We start from the raw sequence: 26,216 nt of genomic DNA on the forward strand, positions 1-26,216 counted from the left end.
ATAGTCGGCGATAAGTTACCGAGTGATGGCGTGTTAACTAAATGAGTTTGTGATGACGCGCTGCAAGGCGCCCCGGGAAAAGATATGTCCACGTGTTTGTGTGTGTGTGTGTGTGGTCTTAAGTGTGAACCTTTGGTCCTCTTCACTTGGTCTCAGAGAGCTTCGCGAGGCTGGCTTGGCGGAAGGCTGCCCGGTCCCTCATCTCCAACACGCTGTCCCTCACCATCTCTGCAAACATGGAGGGCCAGAGCTTGTGCAGGGCCTCGCCCTTCAGATTGGTGTCGGACGCCCTTCGGACTAACTCCTGGAGGTACTGCTCTACCATGGCGGCGCGGTCCGACGACTCCACGGTGCCCTCCTGCGAGGAAAAACGAAGAGAACATCGTTCATGTTGACTTATGTTGTTGAAAGGGCTTACAGGTGAGGTGCAGTGGCGGGAAAACCACGGTAAGAAAAAGGTAACGATTGCACACTAGGTACTACGATTGACAGACACAACGTGGATCGAGGTAAAAAAGTGTTCTCATAAGATGTATCATAAGCTGTCACATTCACATGATTAACATAGTTGCTGAAACAGGATATTGATAAACAAACAGGTGGGTCAGTGCTGTCTGAAAACACATCAAAATGATTGACACAAAATGCGTATTAACAGAAGCCAAAATGTGTTTTCAACGATGTCATTTTTGAAAATCCCGTCTTGAAGTTATGTCTTAGAGAGAAGTGGAATAACTTTGAACTGCTTCACTTTTGACGACTTGAGGTGAATAATCTTTAACAGAAAGAAATGTTCATCTTGCAGTTGCCACCACCTCCTGCATGCTGTGTGCAAAGCTTCTTTTTTTGTTTGTGAAGGAGGCAATCTGAACAGGAGGCAGAAAAGCACAAGCAATGTCATTCCAAAACCAGCACCCACATTGTACTGTAGCGCTCGATCTGCACAAACACAACCTAAAGCGCCACTGTATGCTCTCTTGGTTTGAAGGGAGGTTGAGATTGTATTCAATTGGATTGCTTTAAATTCTTGGCATTATTCGCTGATCGAATAAAACCTTCCCTGACTGCCGAGTGGGCTGGTGTCCCAAATCCTGATTATCTATTGTGTTGGAAATGAAGATGGAAATATGTTTGGGGCTTTAAACCACAACACAATGGCACTGAAAGAGAAATCAGATGCTGTGATGAAATAGTGCATTCAGGGTACATCTGCGATTGCAGGTTGCCAAAGTGATATGCACACACTCACACACCAATCATACAGGGTGGATGGTGTGTGTTGATTCCCTGTCTAATGGCGCGCTTGATTTGGCGTATATTGATGCCTTTTACATGTAAATACTGGTAAGCTGGGTATCACGTTCCTGACTTGGTGGCTTCTAGACTTCTTTGTGAAAGCTCACCTAGCAACGCAACATCAAATCCTCTTTATTGTTTGAACCGATGATAAAGAGACGTGTATCTGACATATAGTGGGCAGGGTTCGTCAGGTTGTCAGGTTGCAATTGGCAACAATTTTGTGGAACTGGCAACCAATTCTTGGCCTTTGGTTGCCATCAGTCGCAACCACTCTTTAACGTAACATTTTACAAATATATGTTGCATTAAAATATTGCTGTGACACCTGCACACAGGTTTAACCGCGTGCGCACCGGCATCTATTTTAGGGACAATGGCGAAGCAAATAAAGTTGTTTGCAGGGTCAAAAATTATACTGCAAAGCAGGAACAACAACTCGATAAGTGAGACGCAAAGTTCACTAGTTCAAGGCAGCACATCCTGCAGAACCACGGGGCTAGACGAGCACTGGAGGTCGAAGCAACACGGGCACGATGACGTAATGAGGTGGAAGCTGCAAGAGCTGGCACACTCACCATGATGAACACCGCCATTCGCAAAGATTTTCATTATTAAGTTAGCGTATTACTGCATAGCATCCTAATTACTCAAAATATATGGTGGCTAAAAATGGCAACCATATTTTCATATTTTGGCAACCAAAAGCCGATGCCTCCAACCTGGCAACCACTTTTAAAAGTTGGCGTTGAGTCCTGGTGGGGCTTAGGTTAGTCACTGTACAACTCAACAATGCCATGGTGGCTTTTGGTAGACAAATGGATTAATGTGGGGCCCGATCTTAACTAACTAACTAACTGTTGTTGCAGTCTTTCAAACCACTAGTAAAACAAAACAGATCTGACCTCAAGGCTCTCTGCACTGCAGTCTCTGCTTGGGTAGTTGAACAGCGCTCTGCTCAGGCCTTCTCCCAGGAGCTTCCCATTGTCTCGCAGCTCCTCCGGACTCAGTCCTGCCCGCCGGCCACGCCCCTCCAACAGGAATTGCAGCTGGCGCTTCCTTCGGGGTGAAGAGAGAAGAGTGAGTCAGACACAGAGCGAGGACACACACAGACACCTGGGGTGATACAGTGGCAGAGAAGGGAGCAACACCAAGGTACTAAAAATGTGTTGTTGTGTCCATCAAATACCACTTTCTCACCTGAGAATCAAACTCTCAAATTTGAATGTCAGTGTTTTTAAGTGCTTTAAAAGTGATGTAAACTACATCATATGTAGCTGTCTATCAGTATGAAATCTCATGTGTTGCACTACTGCACCAACATGTTCCACGGGCCAGTGCCAGGGTGCTGAAATAGTCTTTTAAGAGTAGGCTGGAGGCAAAAATTCCATATAGGATCATATGGGTTTGTGAAGTGTGAGTGTGAGTGTGCGTGTGTGTGTGGGTGTGTGTGTGTGTGTCCCAAAGCACATTTGTGTGTTTCAGTCACACATCATGCTGACGAATAAGATCATATGCAACAGGAGCATTAAGCATTACAGCGTTCATTCCACATTCATTCTCGATATCTTCCTTTCAGTGAGACCCCGAGTGATAAAGTGTGTTAAGTAGAAGGAACTTTCCTCGTTCTCAACAAGGTCAAAGGTCAAGTGAGATAGAAATCAAACTAACTTTTTCTAGTGAAAGACCTCCATTTTGGGTATTGCCACCATTCAAATAGCAAACATTTTGTGTGGAATTGAGATGTTAGCAAGCTAGCATTAGCTTAGCAACACTAGCAGGGAAGTGATGACTACAAATAGCCCCATTAGGCAGAGAAGAGTGGCACTATAACTTGTTTTCCTTCAAACAGTTTGCCATGAAAAAGCTGGCCAAATGATTCATTTTACAGGAGCCACAGCAAACTGTGAACAAAATCCCACAGCTATGGATTAAAAGCAGCATAATAAATGATTATACAAATATTAGATACTATCACATCTGGGTCAAACTGAATTGTTTTCAGATACCTTTTATACTACTTGTTTCTTATGCTGCAATATTAGACCGAATCTACTAAATGAATGTTTGAAAGAATTTAGTGTAATGAGATCAGGAATAAGGAAGTGTCGGTTAAAGTGATTGATGACAGAGAACACGTGACGCGCATTAACGTGAGCAAATGAAACTTACACTCTATTGTGTTTTCTGCAGATGTTACAGTTGTTATCTCATTTCCCTTTTCCAGTATTGTTTCATCCAGAAAAAGCACTGTATGTGACATGCAGCATACAGCAGGAGGGTTGTGTTAGATAAGAGGACAAATCTAACAGCATTTAGTGAAATAAATGGAAATATTGACTCAAGGGCTAATGACTGCATGCCGTGATTAAGATTTCAGTGACGATGCGAAAATAATCTCCGGCTTCGGGCTGTTGTGTACTATCTATCCACAGACGTTATCATTATCTATGCATGAATCAGGATGAGATGCAGCCAACGCTTGTGCTAAAGTTTACTAGTTCATTTGCAGAATGAGGGAAATTGGGGACAAGTTGGCAGCTCAAATTCATAACTGGGCTCATGCACTAACAGTAAGTGACATTAAAATGGAAATGAGAGCGACACGTATCACAGATTTCTTACAGAGTCAGATGATTCGATCTGGCAATTTTCCAATCTTTGAGAGGAGCAGTGATACTCCTGTGCGCAGCTTTGCTTTTGACTTTTAGGCTTCCCATAACTAACCAGATGATATATAGGAAACCATTTTTTTTTTAAGTTCTTGTGCGTGACAAATTCAGCAGACTTCTGCTTCGCGACGATGTTTTTTATTAGGAGTGACAGACCTCGAGAGCTTTTGGCTGGGAGAGAAGAATGTTTGTGTCAAAGTGCCAAGTACCCACCCTTTTACCCTGAGACACAGTCTAATTCCCCTGGCTCCTCAGTGCCAGGCTCCGTCTCGCTGTCTCACACAAACACACACACACACATACAAATGTATACACGCATACACACGTTAATAATCCACACATTCTTGACATATTCAAACACACAACAGACACAGGACACGGCGCACACCTGCCATTAAGTTGCAGTTAATGTTATGTTGTGGTGAACTGCGCGAGATCAAGTTCTCACCTGGACTCCTCCAGCAGCAGGAGGAGCCGGCAACGTGGCGTTTCGGTGGCTGCTATGTGACCCAGTGTGCCGAACACGCGCTCTGCAGCGATCACATCGTTCATGGTCACCTAAGGCAGACAACACAAACCAGAGTTTTGCACACAGCAGAGGATCCGTGATTGATTTGTTACTTCGTGTGCATCGAAATGTGAAAACACAAAAGTAAGAGTTGCAGCTTTGTCATGGGTTGTTGCCGAAACCTGTGGCTCCATGCCTGCTCCTGTGCGGCTCGCAGCTCTTTTATTCATAATAATATAATTTTTTGAATGAGTTCAGCATCATGGGATTTACCAACAAAAACCTCATGCACGTAGCCAACTAGCTGTCTAAACTTAAACATACAGCACTCGCACTTTCACAGAAGTTGGTTGGAAAATGTAGCAGGCTAGGCTACTGACTGAATAGCTATGGCAGTCAGGAGAGCATAAAAACTAAACGCAAATATAAAGATGAGCACAGGACATTTTAAATCTGAATGGGAGGACTTTTGGTTTCCCAAAAGGCACAGAAAGTTGCAAGCACAAGGTAAACGCGCTGAAGTGTCATTCAGAAAAGCAGACTCGGTTTTGTATTTTATGAAAATTAATGAAGCATTCAGGGACAGTCACATTAGCATCATACCAGCTGGCATGGCTGCTTCTGCTCGTGCTAAAAATGCCTCAGAGATGCTGTTGCTAGCCCGAAAGTGACAGTTTGAAATGTTTGGTGTCAGACCTGTGTTAAGTCATTAGGCCTATAAGCCAATGCTGCTGATGTAGTGTTGTGTTGTGCTGCTCTTTGCAATGACATGTGGGGGGGGCAGTTATGCTGTTAACCCATTGTGTCAAAAGCTACAAACAGTAATCACAACTTTGTACTGTGTAACAGTATATCTTAAAAGATGATTTAGAGGCAAAATCCTCAGGTGCCTCAGGTGCTGTAGATCATTCCAGGAGACAAGGGCCCATCATTTATGGCTGGTAATAGTAAAGGAAAAGATTTGAGACATTTTGTGAAATAGGCTTATTTACTTTCCGGCCGTGGAGTTAGATGAGAAGAATTTTTACAGATTAAGAAATATGGCGTGTTAATTAGTGATCCTCAGAGGTGCTGGACAGAGAAAGGCTAGCTGATTTCCAGTCTTTGTGCTAAGCTAAGCTGACAAGCTGCTGGAAGTAGCCTTACATTTAACGAACAGACTTGAGGGCGGTAGCAACCTTCTTATCTCCATTTTTACAATATTGTGCTTCTGAAATGGCATATCAAACACATTCTATTTCATTTTTTCGTAACACATACTCCATTCAACGCCTCATCATTGTTACTGGTGGTTTTGTGTCTTACAAAGTCAGCAGGAGACGCCACCTTTAACGCAGCAGGAAGAAGGCATTAACAAGCTCACCTCCTGGCCATTGATCCTCTGCAGGTTGAGGTGGTGGAGGCGGTAGACGGCGAAGGAGCGCCACAGAGCCAGACTGACCACTGGGTTGCCCTCCGGGTGGATGGTCAGCTGGTCCAGACGCCTCACCTGAGCCAGGGCCGCCAGCTGAGGCAGACGGCTGAAGTTGGTTTCCAAGAAGATCAGGTGCTGTAGCAAAAGAAACAAGTTAGTTATAGCTACTGTATATTCATTCGTGGCTGTAACTAACTTAGTTGATCATGGAAAAGACTGAACTGGTAAGGAGTTTTAATCCCCTCAGGAGAATCGATATATATTTACATATATACGCTTTCAAGAACCGGTGAGGTGCTTTGGATCAAATCGACCTAATTATACTGTATGTTACATGAGCAAAGTTTGGCAATATACCGGCACTGACGGTATTTCAAATGAGATATTAATACCATGTTGATAATACACATATGATAATATCGTGGAAGCACCTCTTAAATATGGCTTTTGTACAGAGATGGATACAGACTCTCTCTCCACCTCCCTACACTCGTATTTTGAGAGTAATTCATTTGCCAAAAAAAAGAGACAAAACACACGATAAACAAAATTAAAGATGAGCTGATAGCGTCATAATTTTTCTTTCCAAATTTTCTCTGGTGCAGTTTGTTTGGGCAGTTGTAAACCCAGTTAATGTACTCTGGTGTGGACCAAAATGACCACCTCTCGCAGGCGGGAGTACGGGGATGCCTGCGTGGATATTAGTTGAGATGAACACTTGAACTTGTGCAGAAGTCCGATGTTTGCTCGACATCTGGGCCGACAGGAACATGCAGAATATGCCACACAAAGTCCACAAAAAATAGTGACATTTATAAAGTAAATCGAGATAAACTGGAGAAAGGTAGTCGAGTGTACAGCAGATCAGTGCCGAGTCAAAGTGAAATAACTTCTCTGAAAGTTTCTTTGTACTTTCAACTTTACTCTGATTTGGACTAGCCAAATGGACTATGGCTTATGAAAGCGCCCTTAGACTTAGAGAAAAACTTTACTTGCAAAAACAAACTTTTTGGTTAAATTCAAAGAAAATGGAAATTTCTTTCTCTACATTTCCCTTTCCCTTTGTTTCTCTGTGTGAAAGTAGATATATATTTTCTGATCAGTCCTACCTCTTAACATGCTCAGGAGCAGGAACACCTGCGAGGCAGCTAAGTGGGGTTGAAGTAAAAGATTTTGAGAATGATGTAGGCCCTTGCTTTGTGGTGATGACAAATTAGCTTGGGAAAAAAATGTGCACCAAGAAGAAATGTATGTTTTTGTGCAGGAGGGTCAGAATGACCACAACTGGATATCCAGCACCTTTAGTTATCATTGCCTAATATAGAAAATGGACTAGTGGATAATGGGCCAAAGGCAGTTTGGTGTTCGATGACACTCCATCATTTACTACAACCACAAAACTGAAACATGCACACTCCATTTTTTCTTTTTCTCTTTTCGTCAACACAATCCCATGGCTCATTACGGAGCGTGTCCAGTGCCCTCACCGACAGATTGGGGAACTTGACCCTTGTTCGCGGCAGTGTTGGTACAATGGCGTCTAAGCTGATGTAGCGGAAGGCGATTGCGGTGACGGCGCTGGCGGTCTGAACACCCCAGCCCCTCTCCAGGGCCTCCAGGGCTCCGGGTCCGAATAAACGCAGGGTGTCTCCGTCCAGCTCCGCCAGGTGGCTGTCGGAGAGGGACAAGCTCTGAACGCTGCCGCTCCCTGCTTCCACAAGCCTGCAAAAATAAACACACGCACAAAAAGACATTGTAAACCAGTCTTGATACGCTGAACGCAAAGAATTTGAAGGATATCTTTGGGCAAAAAGTGCTTAGAAAACATTTGCATGCCAAAAGAAGGGAAAAGCTACATTGCTGCTGAGTGTGCGGCGGTCTCGTAAATGTCCTATTTGTCTCGCCTAATTGCTTTCTATTCTCCTTTACGAGAGTTGAAGTGCCCTTCCGTGATAAGAGAGTCGTGAGAGTGGAGGATCTGGGCGAGTCTCAAGGAGACATAATCTCCCCGCCCGAGCCCGCCGCACAGCCCTCTGGGTCTGCCGACACTCGCGGGGGCCTTCTCAGCATAGCAGGGGGCATCAGATGGCTTCTCGCCGCACGCTACCAGACGCTGATCACTTTGTGTTCAGCCCTATTCATATTTCCCACCCTTCCGATCTGGAAAGCCAGAAGACTAATGCTCTGATTACAGAACTCCAATCCAAGATTCTTGTTGAGACCGATTCTTTTTAGAAAGTTTTGTGTTTGAGAAGAGTGTGGGAGTCAGTAGCAGAGAAAAGAAAAGGATGGCAAAGGTGCTGTGGCCAGAGAGGTGAATACATTAAGGAAACAAAATGAAGCTTTTGTTGTGACCGAAGCCTCTTTGTTTGTTGCAGGCACAGCAAGACTGATCCCCCCCCCCCAGAGGTGACTCCTCTCTTTGCCGGAGTAAAGTAACTGTAAAACAAAAAGGTATGCAGGAGGAGACTGTAGTCCCGACCCAAATAAAAACGGTTTACCTGGACCGCTAAAAGCAAAAACATGGAGAAAAGAGAAAAGAGGAGAGATCTGTGGTCCGCTTGTAGGTGGCCATACTGTTTAAGTAAGTGTACAGTGCGACATAACTCAAAGGCTGCCCTATAGAGTTCAGTCAGTTTTAATTAGTCCACTTAGTTTTAAATACCCTTTGGGAGAGCTATTACACAACTTACACTTGCAAGTCAACACAATACAACCGGATTAATCAAGTAATAGAGCCTGAACCAATAAACCAGTGAGTGACAGGGAGTATCCTGCATCATATTTGTATCCAGACACATTGCTCTTAATCCATGCACCTTGTATGAAAGCCATTTTTATCCCAATATTAAGGGGTGATCGCGGCAGAATACGGAGGGTTGCCATGGATATATTAAGAGAAGTGGATATGACGTGGCAGAATCATCCTTGCTGACAATTTTTCCCAGTGGCCAACCGCCAAAACCCAACAAAAGAAATCCCCGGATGGCAAAGAAAGCTTGTAACCCCAAAGACCATGATAACACAACACACGTCTGTGAGACTGAAGGACATTCAAAGACACTTTGAAGAACACATGCGGTCAGTTATTACCCTGGTTCTTTGCTGCACTATTAACATGTCGAATTGACATGGGCATTGACACTCAAAATAGTGCAGTCGAGTGCAGCTACAAAAGCACAGAAATTATAAAAGAGTGCACTTTTCCAGGTGAGGCAATGTCCAAATGACAAGAGCATTGATCGAGAGCAGGTGTAAAAAGCTGGTATAGTGAAGAGATGTTGAAGTTGCAGAGTCCAAGTGACTTGGAGGGCAATAGGCGGGGATGCGCCAGACGCTGAAGGCAGTTTAGCCAAAAGGAAACACCACGTACGCCTCCGATAGCAAGAATGCCAAAAGTGGTACATCAGGATGAGAGCGGCGCAGGACGTAACATGCAGATAAGTCACGTAAAGAAGTGAGTAAGTAAGTTCTGTGCGCCTGGACGCGTGCCATTAACACACTCTGCACTGCGTCATGTATTGTTCCCCCATAATCACAGCTAAAAAAAGGCTGCCAGCTGGCCCCCCGAGTCCCCCTTGTGACCAGCCGCTAGCGCCGAGAGGCGAAGCGATCGAGGAGCGGAAGAGCGTATGAAGAGTCTATCACGGCTACCATGGACCCTGCTCTGGCCTATTAACGACTCTAATTCAATTAAGGCTATCTCACTTAATCCTACACAAGTTTTTAAAAAGGGACATCTGTCATCTCTCAACAACTTAATCCCCCCCCCTCCCCCTGAAAGACGTGGCTTGTAACGTACACATGTCTCCAATCTCCTAAATACCGTGTGGTAGTGTGACGCGCGTGAACCATCACTCTACGAGCAGTCATTTCAAAAGAGCATTTGACAGTTACAAAGTGGAAACAAGTGGTTCAAGTGGCAGTCAATGGCGCACTGCGGAATCAGATGTTAGGCTTAACTGGTGCCAAGTCCTGCAGACTGTTACAGTAGAGTGTGTTTCTACAGTCTGTAGCTGTGTGTGTGTGTGTATATGTGTGTGTGTGTGTGTGTGTGTGTGTGTGTGTGTGTGTATGTGTGTGTGTGTGGGGTGGTCTTTGATTCATGGTTTCATTTGAGGAGCCAGCTCAACTTCTTTCTCACCGTTCTGACGGTAAGTCATGCATGAGCCTACAAAAGCTCTCAGCTGAACCTTTAAACTAAACAATTATTGTATGAATGGTACAAAGCTCCCCCCCCCCCCCACAAATACATCTTAAATTGCTCACATAGGAATAAACTGACACAGTCCCGCGTCGGCAGTGACACAAGCTGTTGTCCCAAAACTTATTGCAGCATCGCAATGACGCTGAATGTGCTGTCAACATTCTCATTTCAAATGTGTCACCAAACTGGGGGTGCTAATGCAAACCAGAGATGGCATCATATTGTCATCTTTTTTCCTTTTTGTCATCACGTTTAACTACATTCTGAGGCAGTGTTAATCGTTTTTCTTGAACTGTTTTCACACAAAACATTTTGTTTACCAGAGCGACTAACAACACTGGACATTTTGAACAGCATCATTTTCTGAAGTCCAACAATGCAAATATTGTCAATGTAGAAATGATGGAGACTCAAATTATAAAACAAATCCTGAATGACTGATAAGAATACATAGCAACAGATGCAATCATAAGAAACAAGCCCCCGTGTGCTAAACGCAATTGGCAGTTTGTATCAGAATTCTTACAAACTGAACGGAACACCTTAGTCTAACAGAATAATAATCGCATACATTGCTCTGACTTTTCTAAATTTCAGAGTAAAACACAGCTGTTTTTGTTTAAGTTGTCTCTAATTGAGATGATAGCACCAAGAGGTTGCAGATGTGCCAGGTCCAGCCCCTGACCTACACAGGAAACCAAGAATCCGTTGAGATTCTGGAGCAGCGGGATTCTGGATGACCCGCGCTGTTTCTTCAGGGTGCAAAAGAATAAACCTCCTCCTGCTGTTGGGATTCCTGGGAATTCACCCCCCCCCCCCCCCCCATGGACCTGATCCGTGATGTCATGCAAGAGTGTCGACTCACAGTCCTCATAAATATGAGACGAGTCCATCCATCATCTGCCCCCCCGTGTGCTCCACATTGGGGAGGATGATGTCATTTTTTACCGGCATCTAGAACAACTATCTGACGTAGCCTGGGCTACAATGTGTAGGCTTTATAACTTTTTTTTTTATTTCCCACCACCTGTACACTTTCCCGGGTATCTTTGAATTTTTACCTCTTGGCTTTTTAGTTACAGGTCTTGCTTCTCTTTCAAGTAACTGGTGGTGCCATGGTTTGGATGAGCCCTTGTTATTCTGCTGTTCAACACACAAATTCCATCTTAACAAAACCTGGCAGATTGGATCACGTTAGCTGCTGTTCGTCACCATAACCTGTTAAGCCACATGACTGAAATTATAATAGCGCCTGTAAAGGTAATTTTCATATCCTGGTGCAGGAAGGAAAAGCTGTCTTTGAAACATTTAATAATAGTCCTTTGACACAGCCCCCACTTTCATCCCAGTCCTCGCCCTCATAACTCATCCAGACCGGGATCACGGTGTGCAGGATAATATATCAGAGCCCGGTGCTCACATGAACTCTGCAGAGACTTTTGATTTAGAGCACCTCCAGCATCACGTTATAAACAGTGGCAGAAGAAAACTACCGTCAGACATCTTAGACGTGAATGGACTGATTATATCGGAGAGCTCACAGAGCTCAGGAGCAGCCAAGACCCACACACACACCCGGAGGAAGCTAAGGGGTCACTTTGTGGCTCAAGGCTATTTCAAGAGGGGTTTGATGCACCAGCTGTAGCAGGGATCGAATCTGTCAGCGGGATGATTTCTGTACATGTTCTATTAAGGCTATTCTGCCAACCCATGAGTAAAGAAAAAAAAGAGTACTGCAGCTGCTAGAAACACTGCGTGAAAAATTGACAATGACAAGGAGGTCAGGTAGGTAGGAGCAGCCAACCAGCAATCTTAATTTCAGTGTTATTTCATGTCCCATTGCATGAAGGGAACTTCTATTCTACTGACAAAAAAAAGAGGCGTAACAATGGCTGATTTCTCAAACCATTGGCAAATAAAACCAGAACGTTCTGCAGGGCTAGATGCCTGAAGGTAAGATGCGTTTTGTTTTGTGAAGTGATCCTTTACTCAGGAGTACAATACAGCTAGATCCCATCAGAAAATATCAGTTTGTGCAATCAGTTTGTGTCCCATACAGTTACTGGTCAGTACGGACAACTTAACTAATCTATTGAGACTATTTTAGAACCCGGACAGGTGAGGGTTATTGTTGGCTTTCTGTAGATTTCTTTCTTCAGGGCGGGTGTACACCAATCGGCAACCTCCGCAACTTTGAGTTCCTCAAATGGCAACTTAAGGCTGGCTCCAAAAGCTATTCAATCCCAAAAGACCCCAATGTCTATAGCTAAATTCCCTGTTCATTTTAATATAACTCAGCCGTTTAAATTATCTCAATGCTTAAAGTTAGGCATGATTGAGGGCGTGGTCGCTTTGAGTGACAGGTGGGTCCCATGTCGCTAGCTGCTTGGTGTCTGCTCTGCCGCGTCACTCAGACGCACCGATGATCCACCTCTTTCATATATGAATTAGAAGGAAGCTGGTGACGGCCGGAGGCACCCACTTTGAACTTCACAACGATTCTTCAGAAACCAAACGGGTGACGAGACGGAGACCAGGTCCATATTTCATACACTCTATCTATAGTGTACACACTCGTGCATTTTTGTCTTACTTGGGATCTCGTGGGCTGTTTGGGCGGCTGTTGGTGCGAAGTCTGTTCTCCGTTCCCGCTGATGGCCGCTCCGGTCCTGAACCTGGGCTTACCCGTCTGATAAAAAAATCAAATAAAAAAAGACTCAGCAACACAGCAAACTATTCTTTTCAGAACCCTCTTAGATAAATTGGAAGCAAGCCTGTAAAGCCGTGCTCATAATAGACTCTTTTTTCTTTTTTTTTTTAAATCAGCTGAATTCAGACGGCCCTGACATAATGGTCCAGATTTTTGCAAACATAAAACTGGTTTGAAATGATCAGGGCGCCCCAGATGTGTCTGCCAACAGCTCTAAAGTGTTAATGTGTGGATAATCCATGCTCAACATCAGCACCATGGCCCCAGATCAGAATTCTCCTCCAACCGAGGAAACTCATGAGTACTGTATATCAAGTCAAACCCGCTGGTAATCTAAACCCAGCGTTCATTGATCCCTTATGCTTTTATGTTCTCATCTGAGCGACATTTTGTACAGTCTAACCAGTCATAGTGCACTCAAGAGTCGCGAATCGTCCCTCTTGTGGCTCTAGAAGCGTGCCTCAATCGCCTGCTGATGTGGTGCGTACCTGGGTTCATCTGGAGAGGGCTCCTGTGCGAGGCCATTGGTCTGGGCGGGGCTGTGGGCGGGGCTGTTCTCCGGACTGACTTCTTCTTTAGCACCATTTGTTGGTGGCAGCTCCAGGCAGGCCCTGACGCCCTCCCACTGCTGCGCTGCATTACGGATCACCAGACGCCGCTTCTCCTTGAGGGACGCAACACACACACAACACACACACACACACACACACACACACACACACACACAGAGGAGGTTTCAAGTGACAGCTGATACTAAGCTAATGGAACCACTCTGTTTATCTTGACATAATCACAGGCAAACATGTACCTCCTGCCTTGCTTGTCTCTGAGGTATGTTGCTGAAAAGTGTTTACTGGCCTTTCTGGCAGATATCACCCCTTATTAAAGTCAGATCTGAAATTGTATATGCATGTGTTGGTCCAATTTATACGCTCTAGTTACAGCAGCATTTTCATTTAATTGCAGTTGCAGCAATAAAAGTGACATCCCCACCCTGCAAGAGAGATTATTTCTGCTCCTTTGCGGTCTTTCAATTGTTCTCTCCTGGCCAAGCTGTAGTTTCGATGCGCTCGGTTTACGGAATGTGCCACTCCCCGACGGACGGGTGAGTCAGTATCAATCATGGCGCATCCTTCACCCTTACGAACTCTTGGCTGCGGCATTCAGTATAACATTTTCTCAACACCAGGGATTAACGGGAGTTAGGTTACTGAGAGACAATGCGTTCCGCACAGAGACCGTCTCTCAGTGAAAAGACACCACTGCAGGGCAGACACGGCAGAAGCACCATCCATGTGTACTTTTGCACACACACACACACACACACAAACGCAGTTTACTGCAAAACAGATGCCCGTGCAAGACAGAACATCTTAGGCCATTTAAAGAAACATAGTTTACAGATACTGTAGCACTGAGGATGTTCCTAAAGGGTACTTCTATTGTGTGATGCTGATGCTGTGAATACATTTGAAAAGATGAAAGTCCATGTCAGCATCCAAAAAGTGTATTTAATGGATCAAAAGACACATACGTTGGAAGACACATAAAGAGGAGGGGGAAAAGTAACAAGAAATCCTGAGCATGACCTAAACAGTTCAGAGCTTTCTCATCGACTGTGTTTTGATGGGTAAAAAGCACCATTTTAAGAGGCCAAAGTGGCTGTTATTGTCCAAACACACACTTAATCCTGACTTTAACCTGGATCCCAAAAGTATAAAGGCCTGAAGCTAACCAACACTGCTTTAAACTACAGTATATATAGTGTAACATTCATAACATCTCATCAGAAATACGGTATGTGGTAGTTCTGGAATGCTCCATCCAATACTTTGAACCACGCAGTTATCTTCTTCCTACCAAGAATAACAAACCATACAACACCCAGCAAATGAAAAAAAAGGGCACATTGGTGCAGAGGACACCTGTAAATGTGCTCTATGAGATGTAGGCCGCCATGTGTATTTGCTACCGGTACCTTATGAATGGTCTGCTTGTGGCTCTCCCTCTTCTTCTCCTCCTCTTTTCGAGCCTGTACACCAGCCATGCGCCGATCCTCGTCCTGCAAAAGATAGCTCGTGCAATCAGAGTGTCGCTCCATTCATGAGTTCTGAATTATTCAGTTATTCAGGAGAGAGGGGAGGAGAGGGGGCGGGGGGGGGGGACCACCACAAAAGACGCCGCCAGGAAAAGGCTTGTCCTCTACAGAGCGGGGGGGGGGGGGACTGGACCGCGGTGGAGGATGGGAGAGAAACTGTCACAACAGCCGGCTGCATCACAGGATTATCTGTCTGATTTTCAGACTCGGATCAACCGGTCCCAGCTGTTTGGCCAAAATTCCCAGAATGCAACGCTGCCAACACAATCTGAGCGCGCGAGCCCGAGAGCTGGGGGATATTCGGCTGTCTGTGACGAGCTAGAAGAGACGACGCTTCAGCCGGATCAATGGTGGCAAAACTCTAGCCTCACTGGAGTTCAGACACTGGTGTCAGCTGGTGGAGGCAAATTAAAGATGTGAAGCCTGTGTGTCATTTCAGCAACAACAATGTCTTTGTTTGGGCAGCTTACACGTAGTCTATTAGGCTGATTATTTGACTGTTAAGGCCTCAGTCAACTACTATATTTACATTCAATTTAGGACTAATTCAAACATTTTAACCTCTATTTGTCATTTAGGCTTTATTTTCTATATTTAAATGATTTCCGGGTAAATATTATAACCAGAGTTGGATTATATGTTTTATCACTCAATAATATGTAATGACTATAAGACAATTGACTTCTGGCTCATATTTCCTCGCTGGAAACAGAGAGAAACAGCATTTATTCATGTTTCCCCAAAGCTCAAAAGGAGTACTGTATCTCCTCATTTGCAGTATTAACTGTCATTTCATTCGTAATTCCACTTTGCCAGCAGTCAGGCATAGATTTCTATCTCAAATAATCTGTTCTGCCTGCTGATAGCATAGTGCTCTGGGGGCAAGTTTTTTTGCAAAACGGTTAGAGGGGAAAATATAGATCTTCAGTGACTACAACCAAGTCTGCCCCCAGCAATATCGTGACACAGTTTGCAAAGATGGAAACGCTGGTCCTGGGCTGACTTTGTTGATGTCAAATAATCAAAACTTTGCATCTCCGTGGCAATAAAACACCTTCCCTGTTTTCAGGATTTGACAGCTACAGACGGCGGTTTGTTGAAGGGGTTGATGGGCCCCGGAGATCGTGAAACTTGCTAAACCTGTCAAGGAGCACATGGACCTTAAAATTCAAGTGAAAACATGAAAATTGTTGAATTGTGAAAAGTTTTTTTTCTATTCTTTTTATGTATCAGCAGTATGTTCTGAGGGCAAGGTGTGTGGTACTTACAGATTCCTTTTAAAGTGCAAGCTGAGACCTGGGTGCTCCCTGCTTGACAGCCTCTAAAAAGCATGCTGCTATTTCACTGTAGCACTTTGCTGGCATAAATACAATGACTTCATGTTTATGCTTGAGGATAATCATTGTTTTGTTTAACGGTAAACGTAGCGTGTGTTGTAAATGCTTAGCTTAAAGTCATAGTTTAGTCAGCGATGCGGGTTTGACTCTTAAAAAGGCACAAAACAAAGACTGAGTGTCTAGGAGATGCCCTCTGTAGACAGTGAATAGGAGACTGCCTATGAACGGGTCACCGTAAGTTTCTTTTGAACAGTAAAATCATAATAAAGTTGATGTCAAGACTCAGCATGTGCAGCGCATAAAGTTAAAGGCCGTTAGCTGAACATGACCGTCTGATGAACCACGAGTTGTGAGGGTTTTATAGCTTTAAGAGTGTCATAACGCTACATTCTCCTGGCTGTCTAATATGTTTGAAAAAAGAAAAGAATTGCCGAAACAATGTGTCGAAATAAAAATATAATTAAAAGGGACAATAAACAAAAATTAGAGCCACAGTTATTTGGCCAGGGGCTAGTTTTCCCTCTGGTAAACACACACACACACACACACACACACACACACACACACACACACACACAGTAAAACATTTCGGCCTTACTGTGATGCGCTTCATGTCCAGCTGTTTCAGATGAAGCACACAGCGCAGGACGGCCTGCTTGTACCATGTCTCCAGGGCTACAGGATTCCCATCCAGGGTGAGCTCGGATAGGGAGCGTGACTCTCCAAGGCAGGCTAGCCGATCCAAACTAGACACAAAGGGGGAAAAAACTGTTTTTTCAAAGAGCTCGAGAGTCAAAGTTGCACAAAAATACGAACGTACGAGTCATCCAACTTTCCCCAAACCTCTGTTTTGATTCTATGATTCTCTCTACTTTGAATCTGTATTGACAGAATGGAGCTAAGCTGAAACAAGACGTGAAAATATCGGTAATTTAGCAGGCACACTGGCAGCTCGACATTACTCAGGGGGGGCCAATGACTGTTGATATTACCCTGTGGCAAACAAAGACGTGCTCAGTAAAGCGGTGGAGATTCCATCATCGCTAATTTATGATAATAACCTTGATGAATCATTTGCCCGGAAACACTGACTACATTTCACTGTGCCTGATACTAGCCGGGTTCCTTTGGATGCAAAAAAGGATCGGACAACAAAACCTCTGATGAACTGGTGGCGCTCCAACAAATGCAAAAGCAACAATTTCACAATTCACATTGCATTTGGGGGTTGACCTCTCTTCTACACTGAAACATGCTGTAGGTCTGAGACTATTATCCGTCTATTACACGCAGTAACCTCTGTATTAACTCCCATGCATGGACAATACGTTGTGTCAATACATATAATAACTTATAATGAAGACATTTATATTCTAGCGATAATGAAGAGGTGATTTTAAGTGACAACTTGAGAGATCCCAATGGAGCCATTTTGCGGCCAATGCCCTCTCGGGTATCGTTACTATGATAAAACCGCTCGATGATTGGTTGGAGTAATGGAAAGTCTACATGCACCTGTCCATGGTTGCAATCAAAGGTGAAATATGAATATCAGAGTGGGGTGTGGTTGAACGACAACTCCTGCACCCATTTCTTTACTGACTTCTCATTATTATAATGGTCTGTAACACCGGATTTAGGAGGTGGCTGACGTAATAAAAAAGGGGAAAAGATAAGGTACATTATCATAATTCAGGCAGGGAGAAGTAAACAATCATGACACGTGAAGTAATAATTGCAAACATTCAAGAGGCTCCAACATCCTCGACTGACTGCACCAAGCAGACAAACCTCTACCTAGCAACAGAGCACAGCTGTATCAGCACTGAACACTTTCTCAACACGCACCGTTTCCACAATGTCATGGTGAGCATCCATTCAAAAGAAAAGGTCATAATGGTGTCATGTAGAAGAAGAAGAAAATGTGTAAAATAAATGTACATCAGCAATCACGCTATACTTACAGTGTCACTCTATATCGTGTGATAAAGGAGTTCACAAATATAAACTATTATTTATTTGCTGCCTCTTTCTTCATCATGACCCTCTCTGAAGCCCTGTGTCAGACACAGATTCATGCCGACACCAGAGGAGACGGGCTGTCTCGAGACGTCAGGTCAGATCTATCATGGCACAAGGTGACTATGGTCAAGGATGCTAATGAAACATGTCCCGCCCTGAATCCCACACACAGGCCCCTCCTTAAAGCTGGCCGTATTCAGTGGGAGGGCTATGCTAGCGTTATCAAGTGAACTCTGTGACATCTTTACTGCTGGGTTCAGACAGGGAGAAGAAAAAGAAACGGACCACAGATATTGGAAAAAGTGTGTAAAGCAGGTTGACGTTTGCGCTAAGCAACAAAAGACACCTCTCAGTCCCCCTGCTGCCCTCTCTTTAGCCTGCTTCACTGCTGCCTGAATAACTTTAAAGTATTGGCACACCCTTCTTCTTAGACAACAGCTAATTGCTGACAATAAGAACACATCTGGGTTATGTTTTTCTAGGTTACAGTAACTGCCCCCCCGAGGTGTGTATTCTGCCTGCAGCTTCTCGGTCCGGGCCCTGCCAAGAGCCGAGAGGGCGGACGTGAAACTGTACCGGCCACCATCTCCGTCCCTGCCCCGCGGGGAGGAAGGGGAGGGAGTTAAGCGGCACGAGAGCTTACCTGCTGATGTTGTTGCAGCTGAGAAAGAGGCGCTGCAAGCGGGGCAGGCGGTCCACCTCGGTCTAGAGGGAGAAAGAGAAAGCGGGAGAGGGGAGAGTGAGAGACGGAGGGATGCGAGGAGGAGACGGCGCTCGGGAAGAGGGCACTGCATCGTCGCTGTCGTCAGAGCTCCGTATCCCTCTCCATTTCCTCAGTCACCTTGCAGCTCTTGGCTCCGGCACACAGCATCCCCATCCAATCCTGCGCACGCATACACACACACACATACACACACACACATACACACACAGCACGCCGCCTTGTCTGCACATGGAGAGGAGGGGCAGGGAGAGAGAGGGAGAGAGAGAGAGAGAGAGAGAGAGAGAGAGAGAGAGAGAGAGCATGAGGATGAAAGGGGGAGGGGAGAGAGAGTGGAGAGTGTGCGCTGCGCTAATGCAGAGATCCCCTGCTGCAGGAGGGCGAACTCGAAATGCCACTAGAACACATATACACCCAGTCGCGCGTGCGGACACACACTGTACCTCGTCATGGAAGAACAATAGCTTGGGTACATACAGCGGTAACTGACTGGGGGTGGGGGCTGTTTCTTCATCAGGCAGGCTAAGTTAATCAATGCAGAATTTAGTGAGGGGGGCGGGGTAAGGAGCAGCAGCTGGCTAGCTGGCAAGATGTTCACAGAGGATACACAGGGACGTGGGCAATGTCAAGACCACAATTACTTCAGCTAATCAGATGCTGAGTGTGTGTGTGTGTGCGTGTGTGTGTGTGTGTGGATGGCCAGCGTTGCACAAGGCTTGAAGACACTCCCAGACCCAGCAGCAGTCCGAATGAGCTGCGTCAGCTGGCCGCTCCATACTGCAGCCACCGCCTCCAGAACTCTTGCCGGTCTCCAGTCAAACGAGAGATCAGCCTATACAGCGTTCAGGCTACGCCAGCTTCTCAAGCAGGAAACGGTGCAACACTGCAGCACACAGCCTGGTCGTTCAGAAGATTCCCCCACCACCTCCGTCCGCACAACCCTTTTAAATATAGCACGACAATTACTCATCCTAGTTTCACCCATCGCAATGCCCGAAACGCCCACCACAGTACAGCGAGCAACATCAGGGGGGCCATGCTGGAGAGGGAGAGCTTGTTTTGTAATGGTTTCGTGTGCGGCTGTTTGTGCTCCATCTATGGCGTTAATAGAATGAAATCATCTCCCCCGTATGGATCGGTTTCATATCTAGTTATATCTGAGCAGTGAGGTTTTTACAACACGCTGGCACACATTGAGAATAAGCATAAAGAATAAGGAGGCCCATACAGACCGACACATCAAAATAACCTGCTACAAAGGAAACATTTGCTGCACATGCCTCCGCTTACTAAGACTGTAGACTTCAGGTCTGTTTTGTTGAAAACTGTTTCACAGTGTATTCATTGTACTGTTCTCTGCTCAGCTTTCTACATTATCAGACACTGAAAAAGAAAAGTACTATTTGCACGTAATACCTGATGAGGCTGAAATAGTTACCTGACAATATGACTGTTATAATACGGGGATCTGTTGTTTTCCCAGCATTAAAACTCGATTCACGACGTGAACAAAGTAGTGAATCTGAGAAATAAAACGTTATTTTCTGATTGTTTTCGTGGTTACGTTCTGAAGCACAAATAAACACGCCCACACTAGTGCACCTGTTGTGTTTTTTTCCCAAATTCCATATTTCCTTTTTTAGGAATGTCGTGTTTTACGATTCAAGCACATTTCGTCATCGGAAAAAGTGTCCAATCATACGGTGGATGAGTACAATTTCAAGAGTTTGAAATATTTAAAAAAGTTGCACGTAACACAATATTGCACTCTTCTCTTATACAAGAAACACTCCATCCTGTTGTAAAAAGTAAGTGCTCTAAATGTAGCAGTTATTGGCGAATTCAGTTGACAGGCGACCCCCCCCCCCACAAGTTTCCTGTCAATGTGTGTCTTGCGCTCTTATTGGCTGTAGCTCCCCGACAGGTATGATAAGTAACCTGCTAGGTGTTGCATTGGGCTTAAGTCGTGCAGTGAACTATACGCTAACCGCCTCAGTGTGAGTGTGATTGCGTCTGTATGTGTGTGTGTGTGTGTGTGTGTATGTGTGTGTGTTGAGGAGCTAAAACTCGCCCTCATTGAAATACCAACACAGAGAGCAGAGGAGAGAAACTGCGTGGTCGTGAATTAAACAAAAAAGTAGGGGATTAGTTCATTTTCTGTTCGTAGAGCTTAGGCGCTGTGAAAGAAACGCTTAAAATGATGGGAAAACCCTGCATCCACATTTTGGCAAATTCTACAATAATCCGCGGGTTACAGTTGATTTTTTCATCTTTATCATCAAAATACCACGATTCTCTCCGTGTTTTCAGCATCGTGGAAAGTCTGTACTCTATATTTTAGGAAATTCCTTAATTTGCCAAATTAACATTTGTCAGGTGACTTGAGATTGTGTTGCTGAATATATGATTTATCAGCTGTATGCAAACATACCAGCTTATTGTCATGCATGGAGAGCCAAATTATGCTTCTTTTGTCAACAGCATATTGAACATAATTTGCATTCAGACCAAGAATGTGTCTGGATTTTTTGTTGTTGTATTAGATTGTGTAATGTTTTACTGTGCATCTCAGCAGAACAGCTGTTCTCTTTCCTTCTTTTAAATATAAAAACTGCTCGTCATGCTAGCTAAATCTAACCCTCCACCGCACTCCCAGTGTCTCAGTCCAGTCCCTGTATGGATGCTGGGGAAGCGCCATCGCTGTCTGAGACTAAATATAGCAGCCCTGTCTCAGACAGAATGATGTCATCACTGAGCTGATGTGCTGTATAACAATCGCCCACCAATGTGGTCTCTCTTTCTCTCTTCTTTTTTTTTTTTTGGAATACAGTTTGATCAGAGCCAATCGTCTGACAGGATCCGATGTGAGGTTGGGTACGAGCGCGTTGCTGTGCGTGTGTCAGCCTGCGGGTGTGTATCTGTGTGGCTGCGCCTTCCCCTCTTCCTCCCGGCTCCACCCTCTTCTCGCTGACAGCTTGCGTGTCTTCAGTTCTCACACTCACACTGAGCTCTGGCAGAGGCATTACTCCACAAACACAGAGCTATCACCGCTGTCTCTGGTGCATGCAAAAACACACGACGAAAGAGCATGAAAGCTGCTCAAATAACACACACAGGTACACGACGTGAATGCTAAAGAAGGGGGGGGGGGGGGAGTTTAGTCGGCACACATCTGGCCTCAAGTGCGCTAGACGCTGTGCGTTATGCACAACTGTTGAGACAACAATCTGGTGTTAAGTGATTATCGTTGCCATGTCTTTGCACTGGTTTCGTTCTATTAATTAATAGTCTGGATTGCTATTTGCAAAAGTTAACTTTGCTTTTTTTCAATTACAGTTTTTCTATGCTCTTCGCCCTCTTTTTTTGCTGTTATATTGACCGTCTTTTATAATTCAAGTTTAAATATCAATACTTTCCACAGCGATGTGAGGCCGACTGCTGATTTGATGATCCCCTCAGTTTCAAATTTAAAAAGTAAATCAAAAAGGTACAACTCAGCTATGTAATGTTAGCAACGGGGAAATTATGTAATAGAGCGTATTCAGATGTGATGAGGAGTGATGTATTTCTGACCCCATCAATCACACACACACACACACACACACACAGACTAGAGCTGACTATTCTATAACGGAGCTTTCAAACGGCATTGTACATTTTTTGTACATTTTCAGTGATCGTGATGCTTGCCTCACTACTGGCCCCACAAGAAGACAAGTCCATGTGGGGGGAAATAAACTCCTGCTAATCCATAAAGCCAGTATGTAAAATACCTTACTTATTGACTGCCACAGGATTTCTCATTGGACAGAAAGTGTACACTATAGACTGTATATAAGAAGTGGATGTAGTCACCGTGACGTCACCCATTGGCTTGTGGACTGCGGTTGTGAAGCCTCGAGTTCAGTATTTTGGCCGTCGTCCAGCTTTTTTTTTGCAACCGGCAGTGTACAACCGAAGGCTGAATAAGACATTTTAATTATTAACTTTCATGAAGTGAAAACCCACTGTGATAGGGTTGAAGTTGTAAGACGAAAACACGGACAACTCCCAACCGAACAATGCTGTGGGAGCGACCTGTCAATCAATGTAGCCCCGCCCTAAAGCATCCCCTGCTTTATGGTCTGTTTGACTCTAAATGGACCATCATTTACTAAATGAACATCATGCTGTATTGAAGAAGACTTGAAACTAGAGATTGAGACCATAAACTCATGTTCACAATGTTTACTGAGGTAATAAATCAAGTGAGAAGTAGAGTCATTTTCTCATAGACTTCTATACAACCAGAGGAGTCGCCCCCTAATGGCCAGTAGAGAGAATGCAGGTTTAAGGCACTTCCACATTGACTTCACTTTTCAGAAGCGGAGGTTGCCGCCTGGGTGTAAACAGCAAAGGTTTTATGAAATTACTATGCGTTAAATCGCCACTGCATTATTAACTATCACTAAGTTATTGTGTTGTCGTTTCTATGAAAATGTTATGGATTTAAGTCGAAATGTATGGTAGAAATTGTGGAAAAAAAGTTTGGATGACAACATTAAGAGAGATGCATTAAAACCTGAACTGAATATTAATTGTGTTAATGTTTTCGAAATTCAAATATATTAACTTGAAGATAAAGTATGCATTCAAAACATATAATGCTTATAATGTATGTATTGGATGACTGAGCCTTACGTCTAAGCCTTATCTAGCCGAGAATTCCACTTTTCATGTGCCTTGAATGAACGGGGACACCTGGACACCTGGAGGAGGATTATTTACTTCGTGCCTGATACAAGCACTTGGCAGCAAACACCACTAATGACAGAGGCTGGGGAATCTGCTGAGGTGTGGCATTCTTCCTCTCCCGTGCGTCAAATGAAACATTGCATCTGATAATTAGGACTGGAAGTGGTTCTTGATCAGATCTTGCAGGCGGAGGACAGGGTGAGTGATGGGAAGAGGTTTCTTCGACAACACAATGTTGGATTCCATTCCTTATTTTCTACCCCCAAGAAGCAGGAAAGGGTTTAGGGGATTTGCATACAAATGAAGGGGCCTGTTTTGGCATGTTCTGTTTATCAGATTAAAACTAAAGGAATCGGGGGGGAGCGAATCTTCGCGTTAAGAATATCCAGTTTCTCTTTCACTGCGCCAGAAAGTCAGAGGGAGGTTGCGGGTAACGACCTACGTCTCCCTAGGTAACAGCACGGAGATACATTTCACCGCAGACTGTCTTACAAAGATGCTATTGATGTTGTGTCGACGTTTGTTATTTTGTGACAAAGAAAACTGCTACATGTGATCCCATAACAGGGGAAACAGTAACCATGCAGAGGACACGGGCCAAAGGAATGACATGAAGATGAAAGACGGGGGCGCGCTACTCGTTCTTTCATCCTATGATGAACATGTTCATAAGGAGCAGTTGTCAGGGTGCATGTACAACATATTTGTTTGACACAACATATTTCCAACATCTACTTGCACTTTCAAATGAAAGAAAGCAGAAGCCCCACTAAGGTAAAAGGGCAGCAGAAGATACAGTCTTGGTTGAAAATGAGATTGTGTGAACAGTTCCTGCGTATGAAGGAGTAGAATAGTGACCGTGCAGTGAATAAAAAGGAAAGAGGCCCCCCCCCCCCTCACCACAGCAGAGACGCAGTTGTGTCGCAGGTTGAGTTCAGTCAAACAGTCCAGGCCCTGCAGGTTTTCCACTCTGGAGATGTCGTTTCCCGCCAGGTTCAACGCTTGCAGCTCGCTCAGGTGAGACATGTTTTCCATCCTGCAGATCTGGATGGAAGGCACAAGCGAGACAAAGATATTGCACACCATAAAACAACGTGACCTGGCATTCATAGATCATGATATTCTACATACAGAGAGACAGACAGGGGGAGCCAGGGCTGGCAGAGCGTGACGCAAAAGGAAAAGAGTTCTTTAGCGCGCACACAGCTATACATGTTTTTGGGTGCAATGGGGTGGGCCAAAACGCAGTGTGCTCCATTTTCTTGGCGATGCCTGAGGCTTCGCCTTTCTACTCCCCTCATTTACCCTAGAGTCAACCACTTCACGGCAACGGTCTGTATCACTTGTGAACATCTTGAATGGCTGGTATGCAGCCAGTCACATGGAGTCGTGACTGCTGTTTGACCTCCCAAACCGCGACAAACAAACAAGCAGCTGAGGGTCGGTCAATGGCGACACGGTGCACAGTTCTCCCCGCTCCTCTGTATGGGAGACTAGTACTTCAGGGCCCCCGTCATAAAGACACTTAATCATTAGCTGATCAAGGATTCTGTCAAAATGCAATGCCCAACCATCAGTTTAAATGTTAAATACAGTAGGTTGATTGGAATAGAAATTTTGCAAAAAAAAATTTAATAACGAAACGTTGTTAAAATGAGTAATAAAGATGACTATGAGAATCAAAAGTTCCTGGGCTTTGGACAAGTTAGTACAGCACTCGCAGATGGTCCGAGAAATCTGGTCCTAGTCAGCGGATGAATTGAAGTTGATCTATTTCTTGTTTTAGGGAGTTCAGACATTACAACAGAAATAACAGCGCTCAGCAGTTTCTGAAAAGTGGCTTGAGTGAGAAATGAACACATTCCGGCGACGTTCATTAAAACCATTCAAATGTTCAGAATCACAAACCAGGGAGGGCCGACTGCGACTGTTATTTGTTTAAGATGCATGCACAAAAGTGCTGACAGTGCATATACAGGTGGATGATAATACACAATAGCGCATCAAGTCAACCTGCATGGTCAAGTCTGTACCGACCGGGTACAGCAGAGTGAGATCATCCCGCTGCATTGAAAGACCTTCCCAGCGGTTGTACTGTGGTGTCACAGCTGAATGCTTCCTGTCATCACACACTAACAGGACAAAGGCACCTAAGAGGTAAGACACGAAGGCTTGTGTGGTCCAGATATCAGGACGGTAAAATGCATGACTGTAAAGCAGCCGGTGGATGGCACACAGCTGCACGCTTAGTGAGCCCTCCTTACGTAGATTACGGTTTTAAAGTTAACATTATTATAAATTCATTAATTATCTCAGGCCCAGACGTTGGCATCCCGGACAGACCTAACTACAGTTATATGGAAGAACTATTTTCTTCTAACGTGAAACTGCTCACAACAAGGTGGGGCGACTGTGGCGAAGTGGAGAGCAGGGCCAATCAGAGGATCGACGGTTCGATCCCCGGCTCAGGCTCCATTGGTCTCATGTTGATGTGTCC

The 26,216-nt window shown here is 44.7% G+C and overlaps 1 protein-coding gene across 1 annotated transcript; it reads right to left on the bottom strand.

The window, feature by feature from the left end:
* lrrc49 (leucine rich repeat containing 49) lies at positions 1-24,754 on the bottom strand (the record flags this gene model as incomplete). The annotated part of the gene is made up of 11 exons (XM_079163451.1): positions 1-358; positions 2,202-2,355; positions 4,417-4,526; positions 5,840-6,025; positions 7,378-7,612; positions 12,691-12,786; positions 13,296-13,471; positions 14,786-14,869; positions 16,841-16,988; positions 18,908-18,969; positions 24,620-24,754. 11 exons carry the CDS (start codon positions 24,752-24,754, stop codon positions 143-145), a joined length of 1,602 nt encoding a protein of 533 aa, XP_079019577.1. The 3' UTR covers positions 1-142.
* Positions 24,755-26,216: the final 1,462 nt, after the last annotated feature.

Source organism: Pholis gunnellus (genome assembly GCF_910591455.1).
Source record: "Pholis gunnellus genome assembly, chromosome: 1".
Taxonomy (NCBI): Eukaryota; Metazoa; Chordata; class Actinopteri; order Perciformes; family Pholidae; genus Pholis; species Pholis gunnellus.